General features: G+C 34.8%; 2 protein-coding genes across 2 annotated transcripts in view; one reads left to right on the plus strand and one right to left on the minus strand.

Annotated features, from left to right (window-relative positions):
- Positions 1-18,899, minus strand: part of LOC141431131 (uncharacterized) — a 77,844-nt gene that overhangs the window by 23,001 nt on the left and 35,944 nt on the right. The gene's annotated exons all lie outside the window — the stretch shown is intronic.
- On the plus strand, positions 11,236-12,910 carry LOC141430817 (microvitellogenin-like). Its single transcript, XM_074091672.1, is given in 3 exon segments — positions 11,236-11,542; positions 11,545-12,099; positions 12,102-12,910. Coding segments are annotated over 3 exon segments (1,266 nt in total). The 5' UTR covers positions 11,236-11,379; the 3' UTR covers positions 12,650-12,910.

Raw genomic sequence — 18,899 nt, forward strand, 5'->3', positions numbered from 1 at the left:
GGTTCCAGTAACAAGAATCATAAATTATTCCTAAATGTCATCTCTTTTTAGAGACGGCATATTTTTATTTATTTAATTTTAAGTAACTTGTTGCATTACTGTTTTTTATTTCGAATAAGGTTAATTAATTCAAAAACGAAGTGGTCTCTAATGACATTTTTCGTTAACGTTGATGACATTAAAAGAACATGTTTGTGTACCTGACCAAAATTTGTTAAGATTTTAAGTAAAATTTGGCCTTTATTTACGAGCATATACTTACTTTATGTTTCCACACACTATATATACTTTCCGTCGTAAATAGGCTATAAAATCTAATATAAAACAAGAAACATTCGTTCGGCACTGTTAACTTAAATGCGTCATTCAACTTTAACACACCTCAGTACAATAACGCATAGAAAACGCACGAATGTAACCGGTCTAAGCCTGGGCTGAACAATTGAAGTTTACGGTCATCAGCTCTTGAAACCGCAAGAAAGTGTAAGAACAAGTTTTGTTAAAGTTAAACATACTCATAGTATTTATTAGTGCTTTGCTAAGTTCGGGCAATGAACTGGCGGTGACAAAGGGGTACATAGTGTTCCCAGTAGATACATACATACCTATCTGTACTAGATATGCAGCCTTTAATGATTTTCGTATCTTGTGTATATTTCGAAAGTATCTCTGTTTGAAATTACTGATAACTAATGACTTGTCGTAATGATCACTATGATTAGAGTTGCATCAAGGAACGAAATTCCTGATCTGTGTTGAACAACATACATTATAGATTATTACAACATCCCGTGAAGAATTAATGTAAATCGCCCATGTGAATCAAACACTGTTTGGTTGTACGGTGTACCATTATTATTATTTTTAATCTTATATTTCAACTAGGTTTTAGTACACCAAATGTTGTACCTCACAACCTCAGCCTCATGGGGAGCCTTAAATAGATGTTACACTCTCCCTTGTATCTCAGTATATATATAAACTAAAGCAGTAGGGAAGCTACGAACAAATCGAACGAAACGAACACACACAGACGCGGTACTGCAGTCGAGAGTGACGCGTCGAGACAAGAAGTGTCCGCGTTGCGTTGTTTCAATGAGGGCTATCGCGTATGAATTCGCCACTAGAGGCGCTAGTGTAGCGTGAGGTCTCCGAAATGTCAAATCTCATAGTTTTTGGGTGAGCTACGCGGGTTTATTTATAATTAGAATAATTTTGTGAACATTTTGCAATATCTGAAATTAATTATGGCAAATATGCGTTCCGGGGCAATGAATGTCTGTGTTTTGAAACAGTTTTGTCTGTCAGAAACCTTTGTCCTCCCTTTTTTCCGAACAAAACGGGGACTATGCAACACTGTGGCATGCTCGATATTTTTATGGTACGGTTTTAAGGTGTATTAAATATGATTTAAATCTAAACTTTGTTTTCACGCCCGTAATAACAGACTTTGAAAGCCATACTTAAAAACCTCACGCAACAGTGCGCCATCTAGTGAGACAAAAAACGATAGCCCTCATGCGCCCCAGACAATCCGCGATATTTAAAACTATGCCTAGGAAATATTGTGCAGTGTGTAGCTGCTTGAACACGGATTCTTCAAAACCGGGGCTTTCATTTTTAGGGTTCCGGAGCCAAAATGGCAAAAACGGAACCCTTATAATTTCGCCATGTCTGTCTGTCTGTCTGTCTGTCCGTCCGCGGCTTTGCTCAGGGACTATCAATGCTAGAAAGCTGTAATTTTGCACTGATATATATATCTATAAATATATTTTTAAATTTCTTATTTTACCATTTTGTCGGCATAATAAGAAATTTAAAAAAATATTTATTAGGGTACCTCCCATAAACCTAAAATGGGGGTAATTTTTTTCTTCATCCAATTCTATAGTGTGGCCAGTGTGGTGTATCGTTGGATAGATCTTTTAAAACCATTAGGGGTCTGCTAAGACGATTTTTCGATTCAGTGATTTTTTTGCGAAATATTCAACTTTAAAGTGCAAATTTTCATAAAACTCGGGCGTCCCCCCCCCCTCCAAAATCTAAACCGGTGGGTGGAAAAATTAGAAAAAAATCAGGATGGTAGTAAGTATATCAAACTTATAAAATATACCTAAACTTGGAAGATTCCGTATAAAATACGAAATCCTTAGAAAAATATTACTTAATTTTTTCGTAATGGCTACGGAACCCTATTTGGGCGTGTCCGACACGCTCTTGGCCGGTTTTTTTAAACTCCCCGCTGATATTGAAAGATAAGAATGATTTACTATTACGAAACAAAATCATTTTTCTTTTAAATAATACGTTTGGTTGTTTTGGTAGGTAGGTAGGTAGGTAGGTAGGTGATATATTGGGAAGTGAGTCAAATTGAACTTGCAAGATTTGAACCGAATATACAAATATACATACAATACATACAATTGCAAGTTAAATAAAATCTTGTAATAAAAGGCCTAACAAGCTGAGATACAGTGCGAACTAAACATTTATTTTTTTTCAATTTTACAAAAAGTAAGTGGCCAACTCTAACGCTCCATTGGAGCGTAGGTATTTATCTCAAAAAATATGCCTAGCTTCCATACTGCTTTAGCTTATATGTTTTGTGCGTGTACTCGTACTGATGCAAAGGCCTGTCTAAAGAACCTGTAAATCAGCATCGCTTCTTCTGAAATTGGTCGACTCAGAATCACATTTACACCTCCATTCAACAAGCCCATGCACCATTATTAAAATAGTTTTTGTGATCTAGCAAATAATGTTAATTTGAACAACCTTACCTTACCTTAAATAATAGAGCAATGTAGAGACGAATGAAAACCAAAAGGCACGCAAAGCATGTTGCCAGCTACTCATAATTAAAAGTAGGTACACAAGAACTATTCATTAACGAATTGCCAAACTCGAGCAACCGGACAACGCTTTGCCTTACTTGCCTATTACTTCATATACAATTTATTTTAATTAGAATAATAGGTTGTTTTGCACTCAAAAGTTATCTACCAGTTTCTGGGTTTTAAATCTTGACCTGGTTTCTGTATTGAATGAAACGCTCTCCAAATAAGGTTAGGCTGTGTTAGATTTGAATAATCATCATCATTAGCCGGAAGACGTCCACAGTTAAAACAAGTCTCCCTCTTAGAACGTCGCAATGAACGACAACTCGCGACTTGCCTCCACCGGTTGCCTGCAACTCTGGCGGTGTCGTCGGTCCACCGAGTAGGTAGGACGCCTACGAAAATGCTTCCCCTTCGGGTCCGTGGTCGCCTCTCGAGGACCTTTCTCCCACAACGTTCTGTTCGTCGAACGATGTGGCCCGCTGATTGCCCGATGCGCATTCTACTCTCATAATTTTCGCAAGTCATAATATTTTGTTATTCATAATTTTTTCCCGTCGAAAACAATTTTTTGTAGAAATTATTAAATGGCTATCTATTTAGTAGAACTCTATAGGTAAGGTTAGGTTTGTTTTATAACAATTCTGAACAAGTAATGGATTCCGAGAAAAAAGAGTTATTTAAAAACAATACTAGATGTACATATGTATGACAAACATTACATTACGAGTATGAATTGCGATAATATTATGGGAGTCGATATGGACCCTTTTAATAATTATACTTGAATAAAAGTAGTATATTTGATTTAAAGCCTCCAATGGGCCTATTTTTCTGCGCACACATTGATGGTTTTATGAAGCAAAGAATTCACTTTTCTAATTTTCTTGCTAGATTCACTTGATGGTAGCGAAAGCGGTAGAAAACTGTCACATTTCTGAGGTGTAAATGTTACAGTGAGTCAGCTGTACGAGATTTTTATGTTTTAATGGCCAAGTGTCGCTGTAACGAATATTTTGCCGGTTCCATTGCACTTTGCATGTAAGTGAGCATTGTATGCTTAAATTAGTTGTGACTACGAGTTGAGTTACGGTTTGCGGTAGATATCGATAGTTAGTCATAGTAGCCTAACGGTTCAACCTATGGCCTCTCTAAAGGAGGCTCACACCTCTGAGTTATTCGGAATTTACCTATGTGCGAAATTGTATTTGACATTGAATAAATTTATAATATACAGCTTTTTGTATATTCGTTAGTAAATACGAAAACAAATCTCTTTTCTGCGCAACACTTTAACAAGCCAATAGTTCACTACCATAATGACAGCACCCCGAATAGTAAACTGACTGTCCCGTTTCGATCATTCATCTTTTGTGGAGCTGTAAGTTTTTGCGACGATGAATAGATACCAATCCATTACTTAGGGCTTAGCTGTCCTATTTCAATACCGTTTTTACTTACCGTCCTCGTAAGTAAACAATTATCGCAGTCATCTCACGTGAAACTTTTCTTCACAAATTCGAGTAAAAATGCAGAAGTTCCTCGTTCTACACGTCACAGTGCAAATTGACTAACGGTCCAGCTGGCTCCTTTGTTTTACTAAGGCTTGTTCGTGACTAGTTGACTTGTAGTTGTGTTTGCTTAAAATCGAGTTCGTTGAACGACGGATACACGGCCACTGGCTGATCGCACTACTGCAATCAAACTTAATTACGATAAATTTTTACTTAAAATTTAGCCATTTCTCTTGTTACTATAACATTGGGTAAGTACTCAAACTCATGTAAATAACATTACGCAAATACTTTTTTGGGTCGAGTTGCCGCCTCTCCGGACGGAAAGGCCAAAGACGTTAATTCATTGCTTTCGTTTACGTGTTCTTAGTTTATTTCAGGTGAATTTACAGGAGATTGGAGCACCGTCACACATTTACCACCACTACTGATGTGCCAAAGGACTCTTTCCAAAACTGCGGAATTTCTCATACGGAAAAATATCGGAAACTTCTCACAATTTTGTATAGAGATTGAATTTTGTGAAAATTTCCAGAAATTTCCGAGAACTTTTCCAACTTTTTGGAAACTTTCTGCAACTTGCACATCTGTAACCACCTCCATATCCCACATCTACTGGCGAACCGGCGCTATAAGAAAACGTCATCAAATGAAATTTTTAAAATAGCAATATGTATTAAAGCTGACTGACATTATTGCGGTATTTTGCGAAAAAAGTGATGACGGGATCATTTCAAAATTGTTACTCCAGTTACCACCTAATAAACATAGCCATTGGTTGTGATCGGTGACACCACATCCAATGACTGACATTTCTTTTTTGTTTACACCTAGGTAAATAAGGTAAGGACCGGAATTATAATTTCAGTGTATCAAGAATAACAAGACAGACTGATGCAATTTTTTCTATTAATTAGAGACCAAAAGTTACATTACAAGTTTTTTTTTTTATTCCCAATGAAAAATTACACAAAATGCTACTCTACTAGAGTCGTCATACATCACGATATTCAATAAAAACCGGCCAAGAGCGCGTCGGACACGCCCAAGATAGGGTAAAATTGAGAAGCGCAGTTTTTCGGTAATAACTCAAAAACGGTATATCCAATCATGTTGAAACCAATTTCCGTTGAAAGTATTTATTAAGCGTTACCTTTCCATATTTTTTGCATATTTTTATGGACAAACGGTTTACAAAATAGAAGGGGGAGGCACAATTTTGGCTACTTTGGGAGCGATTATTTCCGGAAATCTTCACTTAATCAAAAAAGATTTTTGAGAAACCTTACTATCTTTTCAAAAGAGCTGTCGAACTATGTGCCAAACGTTGATGCGAGTTAAAAAAATCTTTTTTTTTTTACAATTTCTGTTACGTGTATGGAGTGCCCCCCCCTATAAATATTTATTTTTGTAACTTAACTAAAAAACTAAATAGCGGCTTTGACAAGACATCTGTACTCCAAATTTCATTGATATACATCTTGTAGTTTTCGAGTAAAATGCCTGTGACATACGGACGGACAGACAGACATACAGACGGACTTGTCGAAACTATAAGGGTTCCGTTTTTGCCATTTTGGCTCCGGAACCCTAAAAAATACAGGTTCAAATTTCTTATACATGTGGTAAAAAATGTGTATTGCTACAAATTTACAACTCAACTTTAGTTAAAATTCTGCTCTACACTTACACAGTACAATATTATTCTACTAACTATTCCACTCGTATTTCAAATTAAATACAAAATTTACCATTTACGAATAGTGTTTACGAGTGATGTGATCTAAAAATCGGTTCTCACATCCGAAATGATCACACGTCCCGTTGTGAGATCATCGCCATTTGATAGGCGCCAGAATTCAATCGCTCGCATCTAACGGCCGGCGCGCGCGCCGCTAACTCTACCCTTGTAGCCGGGCTTGCACGTACAGTTAGCGTTTACCCTACTTCCCTTGACTTGACGGATTAGTAGCTTCAATTTTGCGGTATCAAGTGGGAGTAGAAGCTGTGGGAGATTTTACGCTGTTAAAGTACCTTTAAATTCGTACCTTGCTTGCTTACCTAGGTATAATGTAAGTGGAATTTGCGCTCCAGGACGGAAATGTAGATAAAAGGTTCTTAATCGTAAAAAAAAAACAAGATACTGAGAGTGTGGCTTAATAATTTATAATCACAATAAACTGATTGGATTTACTTATACCTACCTGCCTGTCAGGTCTGATAGTTGTGAAATAAGGATGTTTTTATTTTTATTCTTATCTGGCCTGGACTTGGTGATGAAAAAAAACTTTTGAAGGTATCCCAATCGTAGCACAATTTTAGCATTAATAGGTGCATGTATACAGCTCCACTAGTCAGCCAAAGCTCGTAATAGAGATAATAAAAGCATGTTTATTTATTTTTATAACAATCAGACAAATGAGTAATTGGCGACAGAGTTGTTAATACATTCCTGTTTACTATTTGACAGCAAGCGTGCATTTCATTATGATTGAGTATAGTTTATTATTGTAATGATATGCTCTACAGCACTTTGAGTATAATTTACTGCTTACGTTGTCTCATTGAGTCGGACACATCATTAATTTTCTGAAACTTATTATTGATTTCTAGACTACAGTACAGACAGGTCATTCACACATCACGTCTTAAATTGAAACAATAAATATGAAAATAGATACTTCGCACTGACCTTTGCCAAAACTAACCAATGCAAGCTAGTTTTGTAATTTCGAAAACGTAAAATTTGTATAACCTTAAGTTTACATGTGTAACTTAAGCCACATCAAAAAAAATACAATACATAAAATAAAATAAAATATTATATATTTTCAATGTTGATCTTTTACCATCGCAAATATCTTCCTAAACTATACCTATCTGTTAATAGTATGATGGCGATAATATAGCTTAATGTGTAGTATTTTACAAGACCAATATAACATTTCGCTCATCCAGTAGAATAATGAGATATTTACAAGAAAACAAGTTTTAGATCTTAAAGTCACTTTTTTATGTAATCGTCACAAAGCAATTGTGTCGATGTTCTGTTGGAAGAGCGATTTATTCATTTGCAAGTGCATTGAATAAAGCTATGATATTTGATATTTCAGGAGTTTAATCTCACCTCATCAAAGAAAAGTAAAAAAAAATGTCTCATCTAGTAATAAATGATAAAAATTATTCAAATAAAACAATAATTACAAAAATAACAGTCTAAATCGTTAACATATTCTGCTCGATGCTCGATATATACCTCTCCAGTATCATTTGTGCCAATCCATCGGACGCTTTCGAGCTGAAGAAATAGTCGCAGACAGAATTAGGTACTGCAAGTAAACCAGGGCTACTAAAACAGGCTTTCACTGCACGACCAAATGATACCTCATTCTCTTACTACCTAGGTGACTTTGACAAGTCCAGTTAACTTGCAGTCAAATGTAAATTTTAACAGCCACAAAAACTGGTTAATGCTAGTTAGTTGACATGGACAAGGACAATGCTACGTTTTTATTGTTTTAATGTTTTCACTTTTCTTTTTAAACCATAAACGTTCACTTACCTAAACTAGCGAGGCGTTGATAATTAAAAGACGTGTAAGTAAACCTGAGTATGATAAAAATATATCCACGCCAAGAGAATTCTTATGTAAAAGATATTTCGTGGCTTCTTTCTGCATCAAATAAAAAAACTAAGTTAAGTAAATGAATAAAAAAAACACAACGAATGTAAAAGGGAAATCACTTAAGGCGTAAAAAATATCATGATGTAGTCGGGGCAAATTTTTATGGAAAAAAAATGGTAACTGCAACACCCTCTGATCAGTTAACAGTATAAAACCATCGAAGATGAATAACCGTCCTGTTACAGAAAACCATATTAAAATCGCTCAAACCGTTTTTGAGAAAAGTGAGAAAATTCGTTTGTGTTCAAACATATAAATAAATAAATATCATGGGACACTTGACACCAATTGACCTAGTCCCAAACTAAGCAAAGCTTGTACTATGGACACTAGGCAACGGATAAACATACTTATATAGATAAATACATACTTAAATACATATTAAACATCCAAGACCCGAGAACAAACATTCGTATTATTTTGAACATGAAACTACCGTGAGACTCACTCATATTAAATATAATGACCCGGATAACTCACGTCTTAAATCGAGATTAGCTCGACATGTTTCGGGCTAATCCGTAGCCCTTCGTCTTCGGAGCAACGCGACGTTGAATTTTGAAGTGACAAAGTCTGGGGTTTTCTAACTTTTTACCTGACTGCGAAGAAAGAGGGTTATGTGTTTGACTCGTATGTATGTATGTATGTCTATTCTTATATCCTCTTGTAACTACTCAACGGCTGAACCGATTTTGATAAATGATACGTCATTGGATTTGTCTTGATGACGCGAGTGACACTGGGTACATGAAGTTCTTGAAAAATCAAAATGGAGGATTTTTGGCGCCAAATTGAAAGTTTTCAAAAAATGATTTTATTTAAATCTATCGAGTAGAGTATCAAATGAAAGGTAATAATATTATAACAGTTTTAATCTACAATTTTCACAGAAGTATTAAAAAAGTGTGAAATAAAACAATAAGTTAAAAAAAAATAACCCGACTGCCTTAAAAAATACTAAAAAGAAGAAAACAAGTCTAGTGGGCTAGAACTTTGTTAAGTAGCTAACTTAGTTTAACAGTCGAGAATTTAAATCGTGACGTTCACAAATTCTTACCTAATGGGTTTCGACTGTTGAACGTTAAGTTAGTTACTAGCCCACTAGACTTGTTTTCTTCTTTTTAGTATTTTTTAAGGCAGTCGGGTTTTTTGATTTTTTATATTTATTAATCCTTAACAGGTAAGAAGACCACCTACACACCAGTATAAAAGATCCAATAAAGCGACAGTGCATCGACAGTTACCCCAGTTGCCGTTACCATAAAATGGTCCAGGCTGCAGTAAATCTCGGTCTGTAATGTTGGTCAGACTACGCTGAACGGGTTTTAATACCATTACTGTACGCACATTAGGTTGAATCTACTCGGCAATTTGTAGCAATATGTTGTCATAAAATTATGGCATATGAATCATAATGATTATTGTATTATAATTCATTTGAATTCGAATTTTTTGATGAAGTATGTTTTACAGTAAGTGAAATTAAGAAGTTTTTTTTAAGTTCTAGTCTAGTGTTCTAGTCTTTATTTCTTGAAAAATATCGAAATTTATTTTATCCGACATCATATTAAAATTCTCTCAAAATTCAGCTATTGAGAATATAACTAAAAAATTATGCAAATTCTGTTTTTTTTACGAATCGAGGTCTCCAGTAAATTAAGAAGATGACGGCGTGCGAATTTCTGCACAAACCATATTGCATAGAAATTCATAATCATTGTTCCTACGAACATTTCCTATACAACCTTATGAAACATCATTTCAGAATAATCACATTTAAATACATATAACAGCAATTACACTTGATCTATAGACATCTGGTCAGATTTACAATGCCTTACGTAGTGAATGATCTCGAATGATTGATGTGTGTTAAATATGCAATATTATGTCAGATTAATATTATGAACATTGTAGTTACCTTACACTATACACTTAGCTACCGCATGCTCGTTTGTCGGCTTTTATTTCAAAAGAAAAAATAAAAAGGTTATAACTTACATATTATTATGTACTACCGCATTTGTCGTACTGAAAATGACAGGTACAATGTACAATCAATTAGTACATTGATTGGTTGGTATGGTATAATTTAAAAACAATATTTTTCTGCCTTAACCATTAGAAGCATATAGTACCATACAATGCTCCAGTTTTAATTCTAGAGTCGTATTATCTAATCTGACCGCTCACGAACGTATTCACCATCTCTTTCTATACCCTCATCCTACACCGTGTGACAGAAAGAAGTGGTGAAAACGATTGTGATTCCGAATACGTAAGGCCTCTATTACTTTATTATTACTTACATAGTTTTAGTTCATAAATAGGTACTCGCCACTACTAACTAATTGAGACTCTACTTATGAATGTAGATCCCTTCATCATTTTTTAAGTTTTCTCCGTAATCCCCCATTTCTCCGTGATTACTTAAATTACGAAACTAACACGTGAAACGAATAGCTAACTATTATGCCCAACTCCGTATTAAAACCGGCTCGACGGCGTCACAGATTAGCATTTATACGTTTTCGAATTCTGAGTGGATGAGTAAAAGTATCTATGTTATAATCAATATTTCACCGATATTATAATTCCGAGTGAAAGTCAAATGTGACGTTACATTCAGATGCTCTGCCATTTTTGTTTACTTAGTGTGTTTTTGTTTTTTTTCTCACAATTTTAAATCATTGCCCTAAAGTCTTTGGATCCAAGACACGTTAGTATGCAACGGCTTTTTTTCAACGTATTTTTATCAGTGCTTCTTTATATCTCAATTACCTTTACTCGGCCAAAAAACCAATATAACTTTCACATTTAACGTAAAAACACACATGTTAAATATAATTGTTAATTACGGCTGCTAAAGAGGACGAGCGGTTATCTTTAGTTCTTAATACACTTAAAATACTTACATCTTCACCGTTGCTTTGGTTAAATAATTTAAAATACTTAACCAACAGCAAATGTAACCTACAATATTATGGAACATTTTATTATTCTAAAAGGTTTGTTTACATATTGCACAGAAAAAGGTCCATAGATATTATAGTGGTTTGATAAGATAATTTTGTGGTTGCTGATATTGTCGTTCCCAAATAAGTAAATATATATACAATAAAGACACTGTGGTTTCACTGATATCATATAACTCATTTAAAATAGTATAAATGTTGTAGTTTTTCTTTGTTACTTATTTATTCTGCTTTAGACCGTCGCCATTTTAGTGACACATTGCATTGACTACCTACCTAATGTTTAGGTACTCGTATCATAGTTATTCATACCAGGTTTTTTGTGAAATTAGTGGTAATTTATCTGACTTTATATATACATTGTGAAAATGCAGCGAAATCGTATGGCAGTTTGGAAAATAGCAAGACCACCGAACTACAACACCAACATAAACCACATCTATCCATACTCCGAGATACCCTACGTCGGTGAATACAACTTAGTCAGATTGCCGCTCTCTTCGACCAATTTTATAGAACATGTAGACTACTGGGAGAAGGGAAAATATCAACCGTGGCAGGAGTCAGTGGCTTCGCCAACTGCTACAACGTCAATCATCAGTACCAACTCGTGAGTAACGGACCTGACACTGACAGAAAAATACCCAACAGAATCCCTGTCATTAGCTACACCAATTGCAGCACAAGCAGCTATATTAAAGACAACTCTGTTAAATTAGTCACCTTAATGGGTGCCCCTATAAACAAAAGCTGTGCCAAAGATATAGCAAGAATGGTAAATTATGACGACGGTCAAGTTATAGTATTCGGTTTCGAAGAAACCCAACAAGATATAAAAAATCTCAACGATGAATTGAAAGTGATAGGGTTGCTTCCTTGTCATGGTTACGAGCTTCCAGAGAAGTTGCAGGGCTTAACATTATTTGGTGATAACAGTCACAGAGTATACACGAATATAACTGAAATGAGTGAAGAATTAAGCAAAAGGATTGTTTCAGGTGCATATGACAGCGCAGTTAATGTAGCCTTAAAATTAGATGAAAGTGGTAATAACACCGCCATAACTGATGTCGTTAGACAATTATTGGAAAAAGAGAGAAACACATAATGGCATTTGCTTTTAAACTTTCGAATGCCGCTACTGATATCGTAAACAATAATTTTCCGGTACCCTTCAAACAGATTTTAAAAAGTGGTCCAGTAAAATTTATGAGTAAAAAGTACTTTAAAACTATCAAATTGGATGGACAACTTAATAAAGATGGTAATAGATTTGCCTTTGGCGATGGTACTGACAAGTCCAGTGAAGCAGTTCGCTGGGAAATTTATCCAATTTGGGACAATAATACAGTGTTTTTCAAAATCAAAAACGTCGAACATGGCTCATTCCTCAGAATTGATGATAACTCTGATGGATCAGGGGAAAAGAAAATTTTGGGATCGCAGGATTCAAACGATCTTAATTACCAATGGTCCTTCGAGCCTTTGAAAATAGATGACGACTTGATGTTTCGTATAATTGATCGTAAATATAACTTGGGGTGGAAGCTTGGTACAACTTCAGAGTCTTATCTATGTGGAAGCAAGGTAGAGGAGAACCAAGAAGATTTTAAGTGGTTCATATCACCGTTGGAATAAATCGGCGGTAAATAAGATTAAAAAGTGTTCTGTGAAACCATACAGAAGTCAAATAATTTGAATTTGAAAAAATCTTTGGCTACAGATTGAAGAAGCATAAATTAACAATCTGTAGCATAAGAAAACGGAAGTTCATTGGTATAATTACTTACTTATCCTTATTAGCTAAATCAACATTATCTTGCTGTAAAAATGCTAAATTATTCGCGAGCCGCCGACCGTCGCCAAATGAGACTACTTTCTTTCTAATTTTAATGATGTATCAAGGTATATTCTAATTAGGTTACGAATGACAAATTTATTCTTAAAAAAATCAAGATGATTTCATATCCATCATTACCATCATCTCAAGCGCTATACATGTCCTCGGCTTATACTTTAGACGCCTTGAGTACCTACTCTAAATCTCAGGATTTACGGCTGTAGTTCCTTCGTGAGCCAAAGCGGATTGGGAACTTTACCCACACCATTCAATTATTTCGCAGATATAATATAAGCACCTTTCCTCGTGGTTTCCTTTACCGAAAAGCTCGCACATAAACTCTGAAAATGACAGAGGTGCAAATTGCAAAAGCTCGAGCTCAGACTCAATTTTATTGTACAGTTTAAAAAATCAGTTTTATTTTTGCAGGATCTCCTGAACGCTCTCAACGTTCACGGGTCTATTGTCTATAATAATATGAGTAATGAGTATAGTAATGGTAATTTATCAAACTAACGTACGTGATTTATAAGCGTATAGCTTGCAACCCAAATGTCTTTTAACGGTTTTTATAAAGTAACTAATTGTACAGTCACACACTCACGTAAAGTTTGGTTTTTGAAGTAAATATAACACAACTATTGGTTTACTCGTTCTAAGTAACATAATCATCATGCAACTTTTAAACTTCCCACTTCTAGGCGTACGGCTCCTTTCAGAAGGAGGGTTGGAATGGTAGTTTCTCCACGGGGACCCAGAGTGGATTGGACTACTCATTAATCCTACTGCTGAGCAGCAGAGCTTGCTTTGCTGTGTTCCAGCAAGAAAAGTAAGAAAGCCGATAAAATTATTGGCACAGGTAGGCAGGAGGTATTCAATCTTGGTCCTCTTAGACTTGTGACGTACCTATCTGCAATCCTTTGGTGTTGTGGTCACCATCATGGGTACTCACTCACCATCAGGTGACCTGCTTGCTTGTTTTCCAACGGCTGTTAGAAAAATATGGAACTACTTCGCAGTTATTTGTAACTAAGGAACATAATATTTGTTTTTTTATTTACTCGTATCTAATAAACGGTACAATCATTCATTTAGGTCATAAATGTATCTATTATGTAGGTAGCATCTTTATTGTCTCGAAAGAAAAGTGACATTAAATGTTTCCCCCGGTCTAGAATAAATAAAACAAATCTTCCTTAAACCTTTTTATCATTTTGTGTCTATCTTGTTAACTAATATAAGTAATTTAATAACTTCAATATCGACTTACGTATTTACCGCCTCGAAATTTTCAAAGAATGCACTCAACTGTTTTTCTGCATTCTCCGCCATATTGGCGTTACAAAGAATGTGTTACATAGGCTGTTATTATACCGACATCAATCAAGCGAGCAATCTGTTTGTCAGTACACCGCACTCGATAACACGGCGGTAATCACCGGCTCTGTTTAATGGTTATGGTTGGTACAGTCAAGTTCAAAATTAGCTTAACCCCTAGTACTAAAACTGATATGTGTGAAAATAGTGACAGTGGCTAAGAACTGGTTCAGCTACTTTTGAGCTCTGCTGTACTATTATTACTATTATTGTTGTATTATTATTGGTAGCTTGGCTACTTATATTTATAGTTATTTTCATTAAACGCGCAAGATATGCATTTTGTTTTAAATTAATTCAAATTTCAATTGAAGTCTTTCTAAATAATGCTTAAAACTTCCGCGTACATGACTAGTATTTCGTTAGTTGATTTAATGGTTACCTCAGCAAGTGACGAAAACCTTAATCATGAAATTAACTTAAGGAAGGTAATTAAATTCATGTTACATAGCTAATAAAAACTTATAAAAAAGACGAAATTGCGGAAAAGTTATCTTACGCGTTACGAGAGATTAAATAACGCATGTCACATGCAGATGTGTCACTACATATTTACTTCCTAACACTGGTTCATGATGTCTTAGAAATTAAAGGAAATCTCATTTAGTCAGCGTAAAAAGAAGATAAGACTTGAGCCTTGCTGCTATTATTTAAGATGATTGTGCTATTACAAAGCGTACTTAGGTGTTATTTAAATATATCTACTTTACTGAAAAACTTATTGGCCTCTTACTCGGGTCTGATCGTGAGACGTCACTTAGTGAGAAGTGAGGAAAACTGACAATGAGTACCTAATATAGTAGGTAGTCTAACTTTTAGATGCAAACCGTGATTACATTTAATGAGCTCCTGAGGGCCTACTCTGAAAATCGAAGTTCGTATCGTACAGACCGAACGACACGAACTTCGGTTTTCTAATTTCGTTGTAGCCCTGCTGATATTTCACCGGTCTACCATGATTACGATGCAGCAACTGTATCGAAATATCGAGAGTTCATTAAGGGTCTATATCCCGTTAAACATATCCCGCGGGTACCGATACCGATAAAACATGAATCAAGGAGAAGTTTTGAGTAGATAAATAAGATTTGTCAACGTAATGCGGATCTGTTGGTAATAAATATTTTACTTTAATTTCGGCCATTCCATTCATGCCAACTCATGAACTGAGCTCTAAGAGACTTATTGAATAGAAACTTAACAACAATCCTTTGTGTCTAGTAATCATCTGTTTGGATACAGAGATGCAAAGATATACTCGTAGAGAGATACTTTCATATTTATAAAATAACTATAGATATTCAACTGGTTTGTTACAAAAGTTCTGTGAAGTGAGTGAAAGTGTAGGTATCTGATCTGTCTAATAGCTGTAAACTTCATAATTGAGCAGCTGTTAGCGATGCAATGCCATATGGACATTCGATTCGGGTATGCTCGTTTAGATTAGGTTTCTCAAATCTATTCGTTCGGTTCTCGGTAACTCGCAAAAAACTATAACATTTTTAATTCTATACGATAAAAAGACATTCTTAAATTTCAAGATTTTTTATGTGCTTCTAGCAAAATAAAATGATAACAAAATATACTGAGCGGCAAAAAATTTAACCCTCAAATGTATGCAGAAATAAGTAATTTCGTATGTAGGTAGAGGTGGGACAAATTTTGTTCCGCTGAGTATACTTTAAATTTAAATGAATATTGATTGTCCTGTAGGTATTAATAGGTAGGAATAGTATGTTTTTTTATTAAACAATTGTGTGACAAATGAGCTAGTGGGTCATCTAATGTCACATGAGCCCAGTACCCATGGGATGACCATTGAGGTGACAGCTTATGATAGAATCTCATGCAAATTATGTGCCAGTAATTCCACTGACTGTTTACTCTCCATACCAGGGCACAAAAGCAAAAATAGTGCCTTTTTATATCTGTTCCTGGAAATAAGTCTAATTGACACGACATTGATAGGTACAGATCTTTTTACCACATGGCCGTAGCTTTATTAATATATATGTTGTGGACAAGTGATAAATCGGTCATTATTATAGTGTCCGGGCATTATGGTCCATAACATATACTTAAAACTTTAGTTTATGGCTCAAGAATATAGCGAGGATTGTGTGATTAAAGCGGGCAAGTCGATCAAAAGTCAAAGTGTTATGAATTTAGAATAGTGATATTTTAATTTTAATTTCAATAGTCAATTATTTCGACTTATCACGTGTGACTAAGTAGCTCTTTAGTACCTATCCGGCTATAAGCATTAAACAATTAACCAATACGGTATAACCTTGCTGAAATGCACACTTTCTAAAAACAAAGGAGCATCGAATTCGAATTTAAATAAGCTGCTCACAATCTACGTATTATGTTAAGTATATATTATTGAGAGTTCCGGTATAAGTAAATGGCTCTTTATTACTTATAATGCATACAAGGAAATCACAAAATGAACACCCTGGCCACACAATTTTTTTACTGATTTTACTGAAGCAGTTTTGTAACAAAATCATTTAAATTGCCAGTGCGAGAAAATATATGTAAATATTTATTCATTTAATTGTCATATGTAACACAAGATTTAATGAAATCTGTTCGATTAAAAAAAATGTGAGTTATAACTTCACAAAAATGTCTAAACTAAAATTTTCTTTTAATGTTCTGTTCTAAGGATATTAACTTGCTCAATCACTGGACAAAAAGTTCTAAAATGACTTTTCCATCAAAACTAAATGTTTGTAACTGTTTGCACGATTGAACAAAAATGACCAATTTAAACCATTAGGTACCTACGCCACACAAAATTGCATCTCTGCATTCAGATATGAATTTTGAAAAAGCAGCAGCCATCTTTAGATTATTAAGCAAGATTATTAACGTCGAACGTAGTTTTAAACAACGGTTAGTACTTTTCACCGCAACCATACCAGACATGAATTAACGTTGTTTCCGTGCGAATGGAACTAGGAACCAGCCAAGGGCGTGACCGGACTAGACGACACTCGTGACAATCATTCAATTAACATTCAATTCAATTAATCAAGTTTCATACATTAGTTAGTACTTTTAGTGCAATTTAGTATCGTGTTTCGGCTGTCATCAAGCCATCATGTTTTCTGCAGTTGGCTGCAAAATTAAAAAGCTACATTAAATGTATTCTCTCCGTCCAAAACATTTTTCCAATAACTGTGATTTTTATAAAATAGTTTCATTTAAGTAGACACAAAATTGTATGTTTAAGCGTTTAGTCGCTACAGAATTTAGTCATATCATTAAGTTCCAATGGCATTTCAGAGTAAGACTACATAAGTTAGGTATACTTAGTCAGTAGTATAACGGTTATGGATAGGTATGCATGTCTTCATTTACAACGTAGTATCCCCTCTTCACGTCGAGCCAAGAAGCTAACTGGACTCACAAGACCACTAAAACAGTCATAAAAATATTAAAAACAGATTAAGCTTTTTATGATTATTTAAGGTAATAAAGTAACCACCGCTACTTTCTCGTAAAATGCTATCAAGTCTTTAAAATAATGGTTCCGTATCTAGTTCTGTGCACTCAAGAAAATATTCTTCGAAACCGTGAAACAAACCTGCAAAAATTGCAAAATAACGTTAATTTAATTGATTAACTTTCTCTCAAGTTAGGAATATTGCATGTTTACAACTAAAATTAGGTATACTTATTTTTTTTATGATTTAAAAACCAAACTTAAACAGAGATTCAGTAAATTAATCGTAAAGAGGTTGAAATTTTCATCAAGACAGGTAACCTTTTGATAAACGACTAGTTTTAGAACGTGTTCTTTCAAATATTTTAAGAGAAGTTTCCCTGCGGTTGGGTATTCGTTTCGGATATTGCTGTCTTTATCGCTCGTGACATAAGCGCTCGCAGCCGTCCCATGGCTTCCGCAACGACGTCCGTAATTTATATCGAGGTAGCTGTAGGCTTTTCAAGATTTTGGCGGTTGAATTTTGGGTTTCGTTCGTTTTCCTCATATTATACGAAAAGTATAGCACAGAAATCAATGATATTTTACAATCAAGATATTCATTATATTTTCTATGCCTGTGGTTTTTCGGTTTTTGTAAAAATGCTTTATTAGTCTGCAATTCTCGTGTAAGTTGACATCTTTTTTTTGTCGACTTTTGAGCTCCTGTAATTCTGATATTACACATTTATATGAAAAACTGAAAAACCACAGGCATAGATAAATACGTCTAGTCCATACTTAAAAAATTTCGTCTATTTCTGTTGCCTAGTTTTTAAATGAGACCGGAACTACGGTTGTATGGAGAATGGAACGAAGAGACTTCTCTTAATACTTAACAGCACGTTTTGGTAAAATAATACGGCAAAATTAAAAATAAACACGTTGGTCAACGTGTTTGATTTAATTTTGCCGTATTATTTTACCAAAATGTGCAGTTGTTAGTTGGGCTGTATAGATCTTTTAATTATTTACAAGTTTTTCACAGTAATTACAATACAATATCAATACAAAGACTCTTTATTGTACACCAACATAGTAAGCGATACAGAAACAGATACACAGAAAAAAATATTACAAGGTGAGCAATAGGCGGCCTTATCGCTTAAGAGGCGATCTCTTCCAGGCAACTTTTTTTTACAGAAAGAAGTAAGGACTAGTTTACAACAGGTGGTGCA

This window comes from Choristoneura fumiferana, chromosome 9 (genome assembly GCF_025370935.1).
Source record: "Choristoneura fumiferana chromosome 9, NRCan_CFum_1, whole genome shotgun sequence".
In the NCBI taxonomy this organism is placed as follows: Eukaryota; Metazoa; Arthropoda; class Insecta; order Lepidoptera; family Tortricidae; genus Choristoneura; species Choristoneura fumiferana.